The following is an 18,275-nucleotide window of genomic DNA, read 5'->3' on the forward strand; positions in this document are numbered from 1 at the left end:
CATTGAAGCCATTTCTCAGTCAGTCAAAAGTCATATTAGACTGCTGTCAGCATTAAGTAATGTTTTCAGTTTAGAATGAAACACAATGCTCTGGCCGGAGGTGGCACAGAAACTAAACCTAATCTAATTAGGACAGCCAGAGTAACTGGAAGTAGGGAGGCAGAGCTAAACATAGTGGAGGTTTCAGAAACAAGAAGAAATATTAAGAGCTAGAATTGATTTTCGAGCACTCATGATTTGTGGCTCGACCGTGGCTCAGGGGGTTGGGAAGCGTATCTGTAACCGGAAGGTCGCCGATTCGATCCCCGGGCTCTCTGTCCTGGTCGTTGTGTCCTTGGGCAAGACACTTTACCCTACTTGCCTACTGGTGTTGGCCAGAGGGGCCGATGGCGCGATATGGCAGCCTCGCTTCTGTCAGTCTGCCCCAGGGCAGCTGTGGCTACAACCGTAGCTGCCTCCACCAGTGTATGAATGTGAGAGTGAATGATTAGTGGTATTGTAAAGCGCTTTGGGTGCCTTGGAAAGCGCTATATAAATCCAATCCATTATTATTATCATGAATGTTTTCAAAGGAAATTAAATCTTTGTTTCTCATGTTGCTGTTTCTGACTTTTCAAAATAAAACAGGGAAATGATGGATAATGCAATAAGACATGCAGATGTAAACACAAAAAGCACGAGGAAGCCCAAGGGTCTCATGGGAAGAAAAGCGAATGCCTGGCAGTATACACCAGTCACTGTACCAGGCTGAAAATACAGGCTCCAAAGTATACAGACAGAAATGATTAGAATTATGCCCTGTGCAACAGAATCAGTTAGCCTCTCACTGCCAAACAAAGTGATTGCTTATCTTATTTCCAGTAAAGAATAAATATTAATATAAAACTACTTGTGAGCACCAGCGGTCTGTCAGCTTTGTATCTGCACTCCACGTAGTAAGGAATTGCCTGAACAAGTAAGTAAGATATCAAGTCTTTGTTGAAAAGTGTGTGAATGTGAGAGTGAATGAATAGTGGAATTGTAAAGCGCTTTGAGGGTCTCGAAAAGCGCTATATAAATGCAATCCATTATTATTATTATTATTATTAAATAATGCTCAGTACTGGTAAGTCACAGCTGGCAGTGTGACACCCATAATTGGAGAAAGATTGCATTTCTCGCAATTTGAAGTCAGAATTTGAACTTTCTAATTTACAGAATTTCTTTTACAGTTGTTTTAAAATCCATGATTTTAGTCTTGAACAGTTTGTTTCGTCTACGGGCTTTTTAAAAAAATTGTGTGCAGGTTACCAAGGATAAGATGTTGAAACTTTTCAGAGGTCTGAAGGACAGGAAAAGGTCTGGTCCTAATGTTATTGGAGGGCAAATCCTTACTAACTGTGCTTATGAGTTAGCAGATTTAATATTTTCTTTTTCGTCACGTGGGTGCTGGTCATGTTGTCACAACAGGGTTCCTTGCATTTGGAGAAAGTGCATTATTGTGCAGTTGACAAACAAAACCCAAAGTCACTCAATGACCACAGCCCTTTGTAATCACTGAGAAGTAATGGCAAATGCCTAAAGATTAAATAAGGGTATTTAGGGTTATGTTGATCTTGGTCTAGGTATGCCAGGATCCCCGTGTGGGGCATCATGTCATGGGCCTTCTTGTAATCAGTCCAGGCAGTGCAGGTTGGTCAGCCTGGTCTTGCAGTCTCGGCTGACTGCTCGGTCTACCAGTAGCTGGTGTTTTGCGCCTCTGGTATTCTTGCCAATTCCTTTCTGTGCTCCTCTCATGTATTGAGAGGAACAGCCAACCCAATCTGAAAAGATGAGCCGAGTTGTCAACTGTGGAAACATCATATGTTGCTAGTTTGCTTTACGATAACAAACATAACCCAAGGATTCCCGTTTGAAACCATCAGCAGACTCCCTAATCCTCCTCAATCCGTTTTCCCTCCCATGTCCTCTAATTACTGTAAAAACATTTCTGATTTCTTCACTGGAAAGATAAACAGCATCAGGTCACAGTTCAAGTCTGTACTTCTTCAAGTCTCTCACCCAGTTCTGTTGTCCAAGTTCAAACTAATTTCCTCAAAGCTTTTTGACAGTCTCATACATGCACACTTAATCCTGCCCAGTGGACATTATCCCTCCTAAATTCATTAAAGCCATCTCCCCCCGGCTCCTCTCTATTATAAATCACTCCCTTTCATTCAAGATTACTGTAAAGCAGCCAGTGTTTGTCCTCTGCTGAACCCACTGCTCCACCCTTCCCCTGCAGCTGACCACACCCTGCTACACAATGCTTACGCTAACAAGAAATGTGTAAGTTCAAGTACTGATTGCACATTATTCTATAGCACTGAATATGTATTAATTAATACTATTTCACATAACGTCATGCAACATTGGCTCATGGGTAAATGTATACAAAAATCATCATATTTATCATATTACTTGTGTTGTGAAGACTAACATTGTAGGCATGGGTATTCCTTATATGGGGAAATAACAAGTTCTTCATTAAATTTTAATGTCTAGACCTTTTAGTATTTAGTGATGATTGGTTTGTGGTGACAGGAAATTACTGTCAGTCAGTGTAAGGTCCTGAAGTTAAGGATTCCTGTGCGTGTTTGTTTGCACTGAACACTTAATGTGCGACTTATTTTCCTGCAAACGAATCCAGTCTGAACTCACTCACACACACACGCATCCATACCTGCTCCACCCCCTCACGCCTGTTAGAATGTGTGTTGAGGCAGGTCTGCTATCAAAACTGGCTGACTGCTGAGTGAATCATATTACCCATTGTCACTGCAGACCTCAGGATGTTGCTAATGATATACATATTTTTAGCACCGAGTTAGGCTCTCCATGTGCCCTAAGCAAAATATGATCCATTCGTCCCCACAAATATGTTAATGTCTGCAGTTTACAGTAACCAGATTTATGGTTTCTCATATGAAACAATAGGTGGAAAAAGCTGACATTTCCTTTTTGATTTTCACTACAGGAAATGCATTTTTACACTATATTACCAAAAGTATTCAATCACCCATCCAGGTCAATGAATTCAGCTGCACTAATTATTTCCACGGTCACTGGTGTATAAAGTCATGCACCTAGGCATGCAGACTGCTTCTACACAGATTAGTGAAAGAATGGATGACTCCCAGAAGCTCAGTGAATTCCAGCATGGTACCATGATAGGATGGCACCTGTGCAACAAGTCTAGTCATTAACTTTCTTTCCTACTGAATATTTCACATTGAACTATTTTTCAACCTTTAGTGGTTTTGTAACAAAGTGGAAGTGATTAGTAAGAGCAGCAATTTAGCCAAAAAGTGGTAGGCCACATTTAATAATGAAATGATGGAACACTGAACTACTGTTTTGCTGGGTATCGATGATTCCATAGTTCCTTCATCCTATTCGTGTAACCCCGCCTGCTGGGGTTACTTGCGTAGTAGCAGTCCAACAGCGCCCTATTTTCATCTCTTCCCACATGTGCCTTCTTGTTCCAGTAGCCCACATATACACCATATAAACACAGTATAACTTCTTCACTGTGTGTCAATCAGGTACATACATTCTTGAATTTGCATTGCGACAAAATGCGTGACAGCATCATTCGCCCAGGCTTGCTATTCTTAGTTAAGATTGTTGTTTTGATTTACCTAACCCTTATTCTGTAGTAACGCAAACACTTACTATCCCAGGTTTGTTTATGTTTTCCACTTTTACAGATTACCTAATATAACATCTCGGTTTAAATTAACTTGGACAAGTTTGTTAAGTTAACATTTTATTTATTTCAACTGTTAGTTTGTCCAGTTTGCTTTGTTAGAGCTCACCTTACTTACCTGTGTTCCAGGAGCAAAGGGAGGAAGTGCTGCCTCACTTCCTGTATTTATAGCTTCCTAGTGCTGATGTCACAGGAAGGGACCGGGTGAAGAGGGGGGATGATGATCTCAAGCAAACAAAATCAGTTTTAGGGGTTTGTTTGCTTGAGAGTTATATGTACTGTTGTAAAATGCAATGGCTATACCTTTGAATTGTGTTTTATTGCTGGTACAGCGTAGCATCATAAGTGTTTGATTATGATTGTAATGTTTAGTAACACCCATTGAATGGAATATTCCACAGGAGAACATTGTGGTTGGGTAGCTTTGGGTAAAATGGTAAATGGCCTGTATTTATATAGCGCTTTACTAGTCCCTAAGGACCCCAAAGCGCTTTACATATCCAGTCACCCACCCATTCACACACACATTGGTGATGGCAAGCTACATTGTAGCCACAGCCACCCTGGGGCGCACTGACAGAGGCGAGGCTGCCGGACACTGGCGCCACCGGGCCCTCTGACCACCACCAGTAGGCAACGGGTGAAGTGTCTTGCCCAAGGACACAACGACCGAGACTGTCCAAGCCGGGGCTCGAACCGGCAACCTTCCGATTACAAGGCGAACTCCCAACTCTTAAGCCACGATCGCCCGAGTAAAGTATTGAAGCAGAAGAACTCAGGTGTTTGAGAGAGGAGGACCAGGTTAGTGTAGCTGCGTGCATGTGACAGTCATTTTGGTTGGCTTAAGTTCAGTTGTGTTTATTTGTACCAAGTTAACTTTGGAGTTATTAAGCTTTTCTTATTTTTATAAATAATTTTGGTCACAATGATGATAAATAAATCACCTGCTACACTGGACAGCATCTGTCTCCTGCCGTTCTTTGGCCAATTTGTCATGCATGGAAATAAAAACCACAGATTGTTTATAAGGAATCATAAGAATTGCAGAGTGACAGAGCGTCTCCCTGTAACCATGGTTACTCATTCTTGTGAACAAATGTATGCTCACAATTTGAGAAGAGAAAAGGAGAGCAGCTGTTGTTTAAGCTTGACATCACTCTGAGCAGGATGCATGATTTTATGGTTACAATGTGATAGATTTGTGGGTATTTCTCGTTGTCCCCCTGATGGTAATAACTTGTGATGCTATAAGGAAAAATAAAAAGACACTAAAAAAGGTTTACATATATTTTTCATGGAATTTTGAAAACGTTCTCAGCATTCAGGCCTCTTCAGGTTTAATAGTTATCTGCCACTGATCCCTGTTGTGATGCATCTTTTTGCCCTTATTTTGACTCTCCCTTGATGAGCACATGATTAACAACGTTATGTTAATATTCTGAAGTTATATAACTAGCCGTCTGTCTTCCTTGGAGAGAGGTTGCATGGAAAATATTTGTTTGCTTAAAAACTCTCCAGCATCAGGGCACATTTTCTATTCTTTTGATACACTGTTTAATGACATGCTCTTTTCCCTTGTGGCTTTCCTCCTTTATGTTCATGTCTTTCACGCAAAAGGCTGTAAGTGATGAATGTGTGAATCACTTTCTGTCAGCCAGCACAAAGCAGTGCAACAATAAGGCTTTTGCAAAGGCTGACTGCTGTTTGGAGAGGAATACAACAGCAGGAGCCAGCCCTGGAGAAACAATACCACTGGATTTAAAACCACCTTCATTTTCATCACCTCCATATTGCTGCCTTTCGTTTCCTGCTTTCTTTTCTTTTTGTTCTACAAGTGGTATCGCGATGTGAATCCATTTCCACTTGAGCCTTTATTCTTTTAAAACAAGTTTTGCTCAGCTAGAACATGGATGTCAACTGAATAGGAGGTCAAGTGTAATTACTAACCTTGCTAAAAGCTGAGCAGCGCAATAGCAAATAGCTTTTCCACTTAGCTGTATGTCACAATTCTTGACAATATGCTTTATCCCTTTCACACATAGTGGTCACTACAGTGGACAGCTATTCAAAAGCTGTTTTCTTGTATTCGTGTCAGTGTTGATGGTGTACTTGTACATAAACCACTCCATTGGGCACTGATGTGTCACTCCATACCCTGCCACCCACTTGTCAGCCAGTGGACATGTATAAGTGGACATGTAAAACACTTTTTGAAAAGTACATGTTTAAAAACTGAAGTTCAAAAATCTTTTTTTCATGTCTAAAGATGAATAAAAATACTTGAGAAAAAAAAATCCAGATTGAGGTTGTCATAATGCATGCATGAAAGGGTTAATAATGTCACTAAAGCTGAGAACAGGAGAAACAATTATTTATTTTTTATTTATTTTTATTATTAAATATTAGCATTTACTGCCATGGTCTTTTTCCATTCCTGTGCTAAAAACACAAAACAAACCCTCTTCCCCTGCAGTCCCTTGTCAACTGTCCATGAACACATAATAGGGGTGAGTAGGGATGAAGGGTGTGTTGCAGGTACAAGGGAAATGGGGTATAACATTATTTCCTTATTCTTGAGCAGTGGTCCCTCTAAGCTGCACACCTGCGCAATCACGCACTGGCACGGTCTCCGCGCACAGAAAATCTGCTTTGTGCACAAAAAAAATCTAACCTGAATTGAAATTAAAATAAATATGTTAACAATTCATTCTGTTCTGCAGTGTGAGTCAGTAAGTGATCAGTGACTGGCTGCTCCAGACAATGATGCGATTCACATTCGTATATACGCAGCTAATCAACGTCGTTGACAGGCCATGACAGCGTCCTTATGTGCCGACACCGGTGTTTTAGCGAGCAAACGGCGTGGCTGATGTGGAGTGAAGCCACGTTAATGACAACGTGTACAACCATTGGAGATGTGAGCCGTCACAGATGGCACAATTCACGGGAAACGTTTGGCACTCTCCGCCTATGAGCAAAAACAAAAACAAAAAAACCCCAGCCTTTCCTATTGGTGGAAAAATGTACCATGTCGACCAATCAAAAAATGGTATGGCAACATGGCATTTAGTTTTATAGGAAGGGGGAAGTTTTAGGAGTGACGCCGTGTTTTGAGATGTGAGAGATTTAGTTAGTGTGTTGTCTTGTGTAGTTAGTGTGTAGTGTAGTCAGTAGTGTTGTTGTGTGTGTCAGAACAATGAGGCGACTGCTGAGTGTTACAGGTGTTACAGCAGTGATACATCTGCTGTTGTCAGGCCTGCAGGTATCAGGCTGTTGTTCTCCTTCATCTCATAGTGCAGAGAAATTATGTTTTGGAGTGGCACAAATAATTTGTGTGGCATCAAATTTGATGCAGAACAGCTGATTGTTCTGTAAATAGTGTTAAATGTTTATTTTAAAAAACACATTGGCTGCATTTTTAGGTAAACAGCTGCAAAAAACTCAGTTACCTTTTTTGAAGAAGTAACTATATAATTAATTGCCAACATTGGTCTTTATATACTGTATTTTGCTGACAGAGAGTTAAAGACTCTCTCCCAGACTACAGATTCATACTCATAATACAACTCGGTGTTTTATTTATGGTACGGGACTGCTCAGGGAGTTTGTGTGTTTGTTCAGACACATGAAAAATTAGAGGGAACATTGTTCCTGAGCAAGTAACTTTAAGGTCTCAGGTGGAAGCAGCAGCAGTTGCATGAAAAATTAACTCTCTACAGTATTGTTAATAAGTCTTTCTGTCAGATTTAGTGTATTTTTCAGACCATAAGGTGCACCGGATTATAAGGCGCATTAAGCAAAACTAAACAATCAGATAAGTCAAACTTTACTCAACTCATTCTTCTTGCTTTCTTCACTTCCGCACCATTGATTCATTAATGTTGAATTCGGCTCGGTTGCTCCATCCTCGTATTGTGGATGGATTATCTCAGTTGTTCTCCTGACTGAAGTTTGGTCCATTTACAGCATCCTGCCATGCATTTGTCTCTAACCATCAGGAACCCTCACATTAACTTTCATCAAGTGGAAAAAAGTTAGCGTTCATCCTCCAGCTTCACTGTTTATGTTATGCTAACATAGCTGTGTCGCTAGCGGTCACGTAGCACATCATTATATAGCAGCTAGCCCAACTTCAGTAACCCTACAAACGTCACTGCTGTTTAGTTTTCTGTCTTCATTTATGTTGGAAGTGATAGCAGAGCTGTACGTTTGAATTCTTTCATAAATCTCTCAGTCAGAACGTGCTATATCATGCTTAGGTGGAAACTAGCGAGCTAACTTCCTGTTAACTTCTAACTCCATTAAATTTAATAAATCCTGTTTTCATGGATGCCTGGATGTTAAACTTAATTGTTATACCTGGTAAAGCAGCAACGCTGATCATTTTATTAAAGATGAAAGAATTTAGACAGTTTTTAACTCTCAGTGATGCCGCAGTGTTTGTTTGACTTTGGGACCTGAAGCTGACGGAGTTTTCGACCCAGATTACTCCGAGTCCGCAAGGCTCCTGACTACAGTAACCGTAATGCTCCGACAATCCATCAAGTGGTGGGGCTTCGTAGCTAAATTTAGTGGTAACAAAACAAATTTTTGAGCGCCGTGTGCCACATAAAATTGGTTCGAGGTCACTAAGCACAACCAGAATTCATACCGGATTATGAGGCACACTGTCGATTTTAAGTGCACCCTATAGTGCAGAAAATACGGTAATTATTAATTAAATGAAAGTGTCAGAACACTGTTCTAAGTTGTTCTTTGTAGACCCTTTGGTATAAATGACAATAGTGTACAGTGTGTTGTGTACAATATTGTTTGCTAAAAGATGCATACAAATAGAACATACATTACTTAAAAGCTGACAAAAATGCTGTACCTTTGCATCCAAATGGCCATCTGTTATATCAGATGTGCTAGAGTTGCAGCTGAGAAGTTCACTTTTGTCAGTGGTTACTGACCGCTTACTATCATAAGGTTTTCATTTTGATAAAGTGGAGGTAGAAATTTAAATCACAGTTTTCAGAGTTTTTCATATCTCTTGGGCTAGGTAATACAAAGGCAGCTCTATTGTATTTGAAAGCCTCTTATCCACACAGACCACAGCTGTTCATTTTGGCCTTAGCAATGGGCTGGATTTTAATTGGTTCTATTTGATATTTTTGTGAGAATACCGTTAGGTTTAAATGACTGATAATAACTTCTGTAAGATTCCACACCTCATAATTTGAATCAAGTAGCATGTCCTGTACTTAGAAGAGTAGCTTGTAAGGCTCAAGTTAAAGCATGGACTGTATGTAGAAGATTGATTTACATACCTCTTTCTATTTCACCCACCCATCAGGTTCTGTTCTCCACATTTTCAATCCTCACTAACCATTTGGCAGTTACCGTATTGGTTCTTTAAAACCAGAAGTTACAAAATTTGAATGAGATGGGGATTTGCTAAGTAACCCCAATCTAAGTGATCATGGCCCTAACTTTAAGCCTTACTGGTATCCAGAGGGGTGAGTTATGAGAAAAATCAGCTCCCATGGGAAGTTGAAACTGTTTTTGACCTAGGCTGTAAACATGCATATTAACATGAGAGTCTATGGGATTTACTTGTTTTTTTTTTGTCTTATCATGGTACTGCAGCTTTTTCAGACCCCCCGTTTGATTCTAGAGTACTACTAACAGAAACACATGCACTGAACCTGTTTTCACTGCCAAGTCAGGAGCCTTTTAGTCCTTAGAGAAGACAGCATGTGAACTCACTCATGAGGCACTCACACTCAATGCATCAACGAGAACACAAACTAAAGGGTAATCTGAACAGCTCTGCAAGCTCATTTATATGAACTTCTACACCGTCTTAAGTGTGCATCAGTCCAGCTCCTCGAGGAGTATTTAGATTGCACAGTCACAATAATAAATGCAGTTTAAAAACTGCTGCACATACAGGGTCTCACTTATGCACTAAATCATTATTTTAAACAACTGGTTTTGATTTACTTCTGTAAATCCCCTTATCCACCAAGCAACTTTACTATAATGCATCGCATTGGATTTGACAACTTGCACAATTTATGATGGTATAACACATCTGTTCTTACTTATGATGTTATTATTATTGTTGTTCTTGTGTGGTATTGCACTGCTGATGATAATGTTTCCCAAATATACTATACCCTCAGCTGCAAATGGAAGAATCTTTTGTGCATTCAGATTCAGGTAGTGCTGTCTTTTTAGTGGAATAAAAAAACATTCTGATGTGATTTTTCCATGCTTATCTTTTCAACAAGTGAAAACTTAGATTTGAGTTACGTATGACTTACATTTACAACAAAAGATTTTGAGACGATTCGGTTAATATGGAGACAAGACTTTCATTTCTAAAAATAAAACTGTGCAGTGATGTCACTAGGAAACGAAACAGTCCCGTAGGTTAGACAAACTGACAGCAAATGTATTTCCCAAAGAAAACATTGCATCTGTTCTGGCACGAAGCGGAACCGCTGCTCACAGATCAACACCTCTCTTCTTAACCTAGCTTCAGCAAGTCTTTCCCATAGCATAACAGTAGGGCTCCTCAGTTGTATCCCTTTGTAGCTGATGCAGTTCTGCACATTACCCTTATACTTGAAAATCAGTACCGGTACCTTACCTCTAAAGAGAAAGCCAGCCACCCTTCGGAAAAAGCTCATTTCTGCCACTTGTATCCACAGCAAGATTAGAGGCCAGATTAAATAAACAGTGATTTCCACATGGAAATTTTGTTGTTCAACTATGACATCCACAAACCTCATATTTGCTTAAATGGGCTCCTCGCAAGAAAGAAAAACAATCTTTTATTTTCCTTTTGTTGCAACCGCCTCATCATTAATTATTTGCTGCCAGACAAGATAAACATATTACACTAATACGCAGGGGAGGAAACCTGGGAGAAATGTTTGCTGTGAGCGCACACATGAATACAGCCAAGACGAATGGCAGAGCATTTTCACAATCTTTCATTCATACTGGACACTGATAAAGTATATTTGAAAAAAGGGGAAGGAAATAAGTAGCATTAACAAAATGAAGTCTAGCAAACAGACTGAGTCCATAGTTCATTAAGTTAGCATTGTTGTGAACAGTGATTCAGAGCTCATCGTCGGCCAGTGTACCATAGCTGACTGCACTGAGAAAGTCACACTAACTGTGTCCCCCATAGACAAACAGCAAGCTAATTATAAGATAAAATAAATGATGATTAATTATTATAGCACTCTTTTATGCTCACAGCATCTTGCTGCATTTCCCACATGGCAGCATGAACTAATTAAATCTAATCAAAGCATCAGGATACTGTGTTTTGTCATTAAGTGACTTTTTTTCAAAAACAGAACACACTTTCCATTAATTAATCTGCAGTGAACATTGCACAGATATTAAATAAGTAACTGAAAATGCAAAATGTTGCAGCATATTTTTAGGATGCGGTTGTATCCCTGTGCAGCAGCTGTGGTCAGTAACAACCTCAGTCACTGCTTCCAGCTTGGCTTCTTTATGGATGGGGAGACTGTGGATGCTGGTACCACTTTTAGGACACCTGGGAACGCCACCGTAAATCTGATGGCAAAATGGCAGATCCTCCCACAGTTCACTTGTGCTGTCTGTGTCTGTCCAAACATTTCCTAAGAAAACGAACAGTATTTTTTATTCACAGTGTAGAACCTTTTCTACCAAAGTGTTTGTAAAAATGAGCAAGTGAATGCGCACAGAGCGTCTAGTGTTGAGTTGGGCAACAATGGAAATGCACTGATCAAAGAGAGCTGGATTTAAAGTATAGCATAGTGTGAGACAGTGGCTGCTGCAGTCAGTTATGAAAACTGAAGGAAAAATAGCAGCAACAGTGAATGTGATTTATTTCTACTTTACAAAACTATCCAGTATATCGTTAACAGAGCTATATGAAGTTACATAACCCTGTAAGACATAGTAAAAAAAAAATCTAATGTTCTGAAATGCTAAATAAAGTGTATGACAAAGCTATCCTGAAATGTGGATAGCGTGTGATGTTCCATTACAGGTTTGTTCATTCAATCTTTGTCTATTTGTACATGTCTGACTGATCCCTTTGCATTTCAATGTGATATTGTAGGTGCTTTTGGTGGCCTCCCTCTGTGAACTTGGCACTTGGTACTCTGAAACCTCCTCTGAAGCCCACTGGGAGGTCTGCCGCAGCCTTTGAAAGCCTCAGGTGCAAAGTTGGTCAGCGGCAGGCTGAGAGAGATGAAGACGTGCGTCGTGTTCCTGGCAGCTCTGCTGCTCCCGACCATCCACGCAGGTAAGAAAAGCCAATTTACTCTGTGTCTGAGTGTGTGTGTATGTACTTACCCACAGTGGGAAGTGCACGTTTCATGAAACTTATGGTAAATTTGCATAGGCATGTGTTTTTTGTATAGGGTAAGAATGTTTTCACACAAATTTAATTGAACATGTTTCAGAAGTCGTTTGGTATATTCTGATATAACCTTTGAAACCTAAGATGTGCTGCCATGTTCTTTTTTTTAAAAAGAGGTTTTTATCACTTGACGACTTTTCTAACCAAGCCATATTTGCTCAGTCTAATTGCACTGTCATGAACTTTAACATGCTAACCGAGTCTGAGATGTCACAGTCACAATAATTTTCATGTCGAAGCAGACATGAAAACTATTATGAAATGAGTTAGAATATGGTGTTAGTGCTGCCTCTGCAACCCATTTCCACCCCAGTTCCTGCTTTCATGCTTTTTCTGCTATGTTGTTGAATCTTCCCGGCCTTTTGGCTTTTGGACTACAGTGGATCTTACATAGTGGTCTGTGGGCTAATGTCCCCAGGACCACATATTGCCATGAACACCTCCCTGCATACACACATAGACTGACAAGGTGGAAAGAAGACCAGCCGCTCTGCCGCTGACAGAATACTAATGTTGCTCTCTTTGAGCTGGATTTGGAAATTGCATGCTGTTTTCATTTAAAGACAAATCTTTTCTACTCGTGAGTCTGCCCGACTGTGACCGTAACAGCCAGAAAGATGTGTTGGACTACAGCAGTTCTCCGGTGCCCAAATGAAATACATCAACAGAAAAACCTAATTTCTCCTTTTATTTTCATGACAATTGAGCATATTTGTGGTAGGCCACAAATCAACCGGTAATCTGGACATATCAGCTTGTCTGAGTGATAACCTACTGACAAATTCCATTTCGGGGATGCTATTGAAGCTGCTGCAGTCAGCATGGACTCGCTACACCTCATCTCCACCCCAGCTCTTTCATTTCATGCTATTTATAGTTCTGACTTAATCAGTATAAAGGATATTGACACTGATGCTTGCACTGTTCTGTGCAGTGTTTTCCCCACTCTTCAGGGTCAGCGTAGGAACATTTTATCAGCTGATCCATCCCTTTCTCTAAAAGCAACCAGAGAATTTCTTCCTTCATCATCATGACGTTCTTAATTGACTTGAAATGACATTTTTTCTGTGGCACTGACAGGTAATATGAACATTTTGTGTAACGTGGTAATATAAGTGAGCTACACAATAGCATTTCTAAAACATACATTTCATCAGACACCGTCCCTCTTTGGCATACTAATGGATGTAAATACATGCTTAAAGAAAAAATAACAGATGTGCAGAACAAAGATAAAATAACAAGTGCTGGCTGTAGTGAAATCAATCAGCAGGAAGCACTGTGATCTATGATGTTCACCTGCAAGAATACTATTATCAACTTGTGGATTTACAGCTAAAGAGGTTTGATGGATGCTAATGTTTTTCATCAGATTGATGTCCCAGACTGGGAGAGAAGGAACGGGGGAGGCAGTGAGAGGAGAGCTGTTGTTTGGCTTGACTGAACTGAGCAGCAAAATTGGATGATTTAGGGACGCTGAATTAAATAACCAAAGATTTCCACCAACCCCTTCCTCACACATAGTAAAATACAGTGCATGCACATGTATGACATATGCATGCGCATACACTCTGCGTACATGCCTGTGGACCCTAAACCTGACATTAAAACAACATTTTGAGCCTCAAAAATGTCTTCAAACTCAATGAGACGGGCGTTTTGTCCCCATAACGGACAGTTGGTCTCCACAAGTATCACAAAGACGTCTAAACACACACACACACACACACACACACACACACACACACACCACACACACAACACACACACACACACACACACACACACACACACACACACACACACACACACACACTACAGGCTTGTGTTTACCTGGATTTTGTACGAGAAAGTACCGTATTTTCACGACCATAAGGCGCACTGTGCTAAAAGGCGCAGTCTCAGTTATGTGTGCCCTTACTGTATTTAACACACACATAAGGCGCACTGGACCCATAGGGCGCATACAAGTACCGTATGCGTATTTAAAAATAAGCGGGAGCAAACCTGAATTCGGTACCTTACTCACATTTCTATTGCCGGTAATTCGTCCTCATCAACAACACACAAGCATACAAGTGTGCCTATTTAAAAATAAAGCAGGAGCAAAACAAAGTTTGGTACTCCACATTTTTATCATCAATCAAACCCATCGAAGTCCTCATCCTCTGTGTCCGAATTGAACAGCTGCGCTAAATCTCCATCAAACATGCAGGTTCAACTGTCTTCACCGTCAGAGTCACTTTCCGTGCCGTGCGGCTCCTCGGAAATGATGCCGGCTTTTTGCGAAAGCTCGAACAACAGTGCCAGCAGACATGTTAAGCCCAAGCATCTACAATCCATTGGCCAAATTGTGGCGTAACTCGCCCGGCGCTGCCTTCCACTCTTAGTGAAACTGTGGTCTCCACCGGTCATCATCGCTCCCCAGGCCGCTCGCAGCCTTACTTTGAACGGGCGGTTCACACCGATGTCCAGCGGTTGGAGTTCCTTTGTCAGGCTCCGGAATGACAGCAAGCTCACAGTTCATTTGCTTCACAAGTTTTTTCACATCGCTGTGAGATGGGCACGCATAGTCACAGATCAACAGCGATGGTGATGCGTGGAAAAAACCACCTGGTCTCCTACATACACCTCCCTCAGCCCAGTCTTTCATCATTTCCTCATCCATCAGCCCTTTTCATTTGCCTTAATGATGATTACTGCTGGAAAACTTCTCTTAGGCAAAGTCTTTCGCTTAAAAAAATCACCATAGGCGGCAGTTTCTGTCCATTAGCATGGCAGCCAAGCACAACAGTAAAAGAAAGACTTTTCATACCCCCGTTGTGCGTATCGCTACCCGTGCTGGTCCCTTCTTCTCCACAGTGTGACTCACCGGGATGTCAAAGTGGGCGGGACCTCGTCCATGTTTGTGATGTGGCTGGCTGGATGTTTTGTCGCCGATGTGTTTGCTGGCACGTAGAGCGGAAGATGGCCAGCTTTTCTTATATCCGCTGGAAGTTGCTGCGCTACGTAGTCCTGGTCCGGATGGAAAAATGGCACGTTTACTAAAAGTGAAAGTGAAACTGCTTTTAGCCGAATGGTGACCGTCGAAACGCTCTCTCCCCGCTCGCGCTTTGCTCGATGATCCCACCGCTCGAGTCTTTCCTCCAACTCGAGCCACCTCGCTTATGTCCGCGAAACTCAGCTGCGTTTTCTTGACCTGCCGGAGCTTGTTTTCCCAGCTTCCTCCATTTGCGAACCATCGATTCGTTAATCTTAAATTCTCTCGCCGCTGCTCGATTTTCCCATGTTCCTTCCGCGTAGCTGATGGCCTTCAGTTTAAACTGTGCTTCGTAAGCGTGTTCTTTGCCATTTTCAGGGTTGTTAAACAACGATGTCCTGCATAATGCACATACCTGTTCTTTTATACAGGTATGTGCGATTGTCCCGGTATATACGATCAACGCCCACACTTCACCCTTTAACGTTCTCATGGTGTTCTCTACTACGTCCTCCTTACACACATAGGCGCACCGCGCTATAGGGCGCGCCGCACTTTTTGAAGAAAATCTAAGACTTTTAAGTGCGCCTTATGGTCGTGAAAATACGGTAGAATTCTTTATCTCAAAGGCATTGGGCCAAGCAAGGTCACAACCAATCCTGACCCAACATTGTGTGTGTGTGTGTGTGTGTGTGTGTGTGTGTGTGTGTGTGTGGTGTGTGTGTGTGTGTGTGGTGTGTGTGTGTGTGTGTGTGTGTGTGTGCCTGCCTAAAGCATTACAAAAGTTCTTCCACTTTAAACTTAACACACGTATCTGCATCTTTCTTCATGGCTCTTTTTTAATGCAGCTTTAGTCAGACTGCAAACGGAGAAAATCTTTCTCATCACAACCATAAGAGCTCTCCAATCTGATGCAGATCTACTTTTTATTAGAGGCTTAGTAATGGTGCTGCATATCAATGAGCGGCTCGAACTCTGAGGAATTTGGTGACATCATGATACGTGAGCATAACTGGAAGTAATCTGAATTTTTTTTAGTTTAGTTTAGTTGTTCTTTCTTCTATGAATTAGTGGGCAGGCAAAGAATGACTGATGAAGAATGATTTTAGTCTTATGTCCTGGTTCACCATTTAATGCAGCTGGATTCAACTGCCAATATTGCTGTTTGCAGTCGGTTTTATAACCAGTATGACCTGAAAAATATATGGGAGATGGACTTTAATGATTCAGAATGTGAATGACAATGAGATATCATGTAGTAGAGGACGCTGATGCCAAAGTGGCCTTCTCCCATATAGTACACAACAGGATGTACTTCAGAAGAATTCGCATTACTGGACAGTAGGGCTGTTCGATTTTGCATAAAATGAGAATCACGATTTTTTGGCTTAGAATTGAGATCACGATTCTCTCACGATTTTCTTTTCCAGTATAAATATTTATCGCACTTATTAACTGCACATCAACTTCGTAACAGTTGAGACTGAACATAAAAACAATAAATAAACATAAAAACAACAAAATGTTGTACTGCTTGAGATTCCGTCTCCACCGTTGCTCGACGCTGCGTGTACAGAGCAGGTAGTGCAACAATAGAAAAATAGTTGCGGGACGGCACTGTGTAGCGTTTGTCTAGGGTGTTGATCATTTTCCTAAATCCCTCGTTTTGCACAGTGTTGATGGAGCCATATCTTTGGTCAGGTGATAAGTGATAGCCTCCGTAATGTCTTTGTGCCTGCGGGAGTTCGACGTGTTTAGGGAAGCGATGTATAAGGTTCCCGTTATTGATGTTTGGGTGGTTGACCGGGACGGATTTTCTCCTGTCACTTTCTCGTCATCCCTGACGTGCTCTCCGTTGTTTTTTCCTGCTAATTTTAGCATCACACGGCACAGCTTCTGTATCACGTGGTATAAGGCTCCGCCCTCGTCATTTGTTGAGCAGGAAGAGTGAGCGCTTGTTTTCATGCAGAGTACGTCCCGGATCAAAATGCGCTACAATCGTCGTCTTTTTTTATTTTATTTTTTTAATCGTTGTCATTTGGAAATGAGATCGCACATAAGTATGAATCGAGATCGCGATTTTCTAACGATTAATCGTGCAGCCCTACTGGACATACTCAGTGTCTGAGCGTCTTTAGAAGAGGGAGCTGCTTGGAAACAATGTGTAGGAGGCCACACGGGCCTAACTTGATCATTGTTACTCTAACATCAATCCCGTGTGGCTGTGTAATAAAACATGAGTAATGTTAATGTCTATATTTCCAGCAATGTTGCTGGGTTTGCAGCCTGTTACAAAAGATTATTTTCATGGCTATGAATAATTTACTCCATAATAACTCCACAGCAGGTAAGATTTTTCAACTTACCTGGATTTTTTAATGCTTATAGTTAGAGGCCACTTTAAAAGACAGGCTTGTTGACAAATTGGAGGCTGTACCATATTGTCTTTATTTTTCAGATTTAAAGTGTAACAAATACAATAATAATAACTGCATTCATATTTAAAAATATAAATTAAAAAGTTTTTTTTTGCAGGCCAATAAAAATGTGCAAGGGCTGTAAGACTGAGGCACTGACCTGGGGCTGTCTCTTAATCCACTTACAGTGGTGTCCTGTTTGATTGCATTTTTAAGAACTTGTCCTAGCTTGGCTCTTTTGGTATAGAACCTTTTCATTCTTTTTTGACTTCCAATGGGTGTTATCACATGGACAGACAAATTTAATTAAGAAAAGCATTGTGAAATATTCTTATGAACAAGAATTTATTTTTGAACACTGAAACAGTGATGGGCAGAAAACCTGATCATTTTAAGTAACTTAAAAAACATAAATGAAAAGGATCAGCTGTTTAAAGTCCTTCTCTTACCATGTGTTGTAAAGCCATATGTGTGCCATGCCTCACTGAAGGTAAAAACACCTAAAAGATTGTGCATTTACAGTTGAAGCTCCACCTGCAGCCCCATCTTTCACTTCACTTTCACTTGGTGAATTTTAGGAACTGAGACATCCTTCATTTAAGCACCAACATAGTCCTTCTGTGAAATGATCCCACAGCTTCAGAGTTGGATACAAAAAACAAGGTGCAATCAACAAAGTTCTCAGATTTGATATTTATCTGTAATCAATGAAAGTCTGTGATCCACATA

General features: G+C 40.8%; 1 protein-coding gene across 2 annotated transcripts in view; it reads left to right on the plus strand.

Annotated features, from left to right (window-relative positions):
* Window positions 1–18,275, plus strand: part of cemip (cell migration inducing hyaluronidase 1) — a 152,512-nt gene that overhangs the window by 42,854 nt on the left and 91,383 nt on the right. For both annotated transcript variants that reach the window (XM_026185444.1, XM_026185371.1), the window contains exon 2: window positions 11,847–12,032. In XM_026185444.1, the coding sequence (XP_026041229.1) occupies window positions 11,978–12,032 (55 nt within the window). In that variant the 5' untranslated portion in view covers window positions 11,847–11,977. The remainder of the gene's footprint in view (window positions 1–11,846; window positions 12,033–18,275) is intronic.

The sequence above is a fragment of the Astatotilapia calliptera genome, chromosome 1, assembly GCF_900246225.1.
Source record: "Astatotilapia calliptera chromosome 1, fAstCal1.2, whole genome shotgun sequence".
Lineage (NCBI taxonomy): Eukaryota > Metazoa > Chordata > Actinopteri > Cichliformes > Cichlidae > Astatotilapia > Astatotilapia calliptera.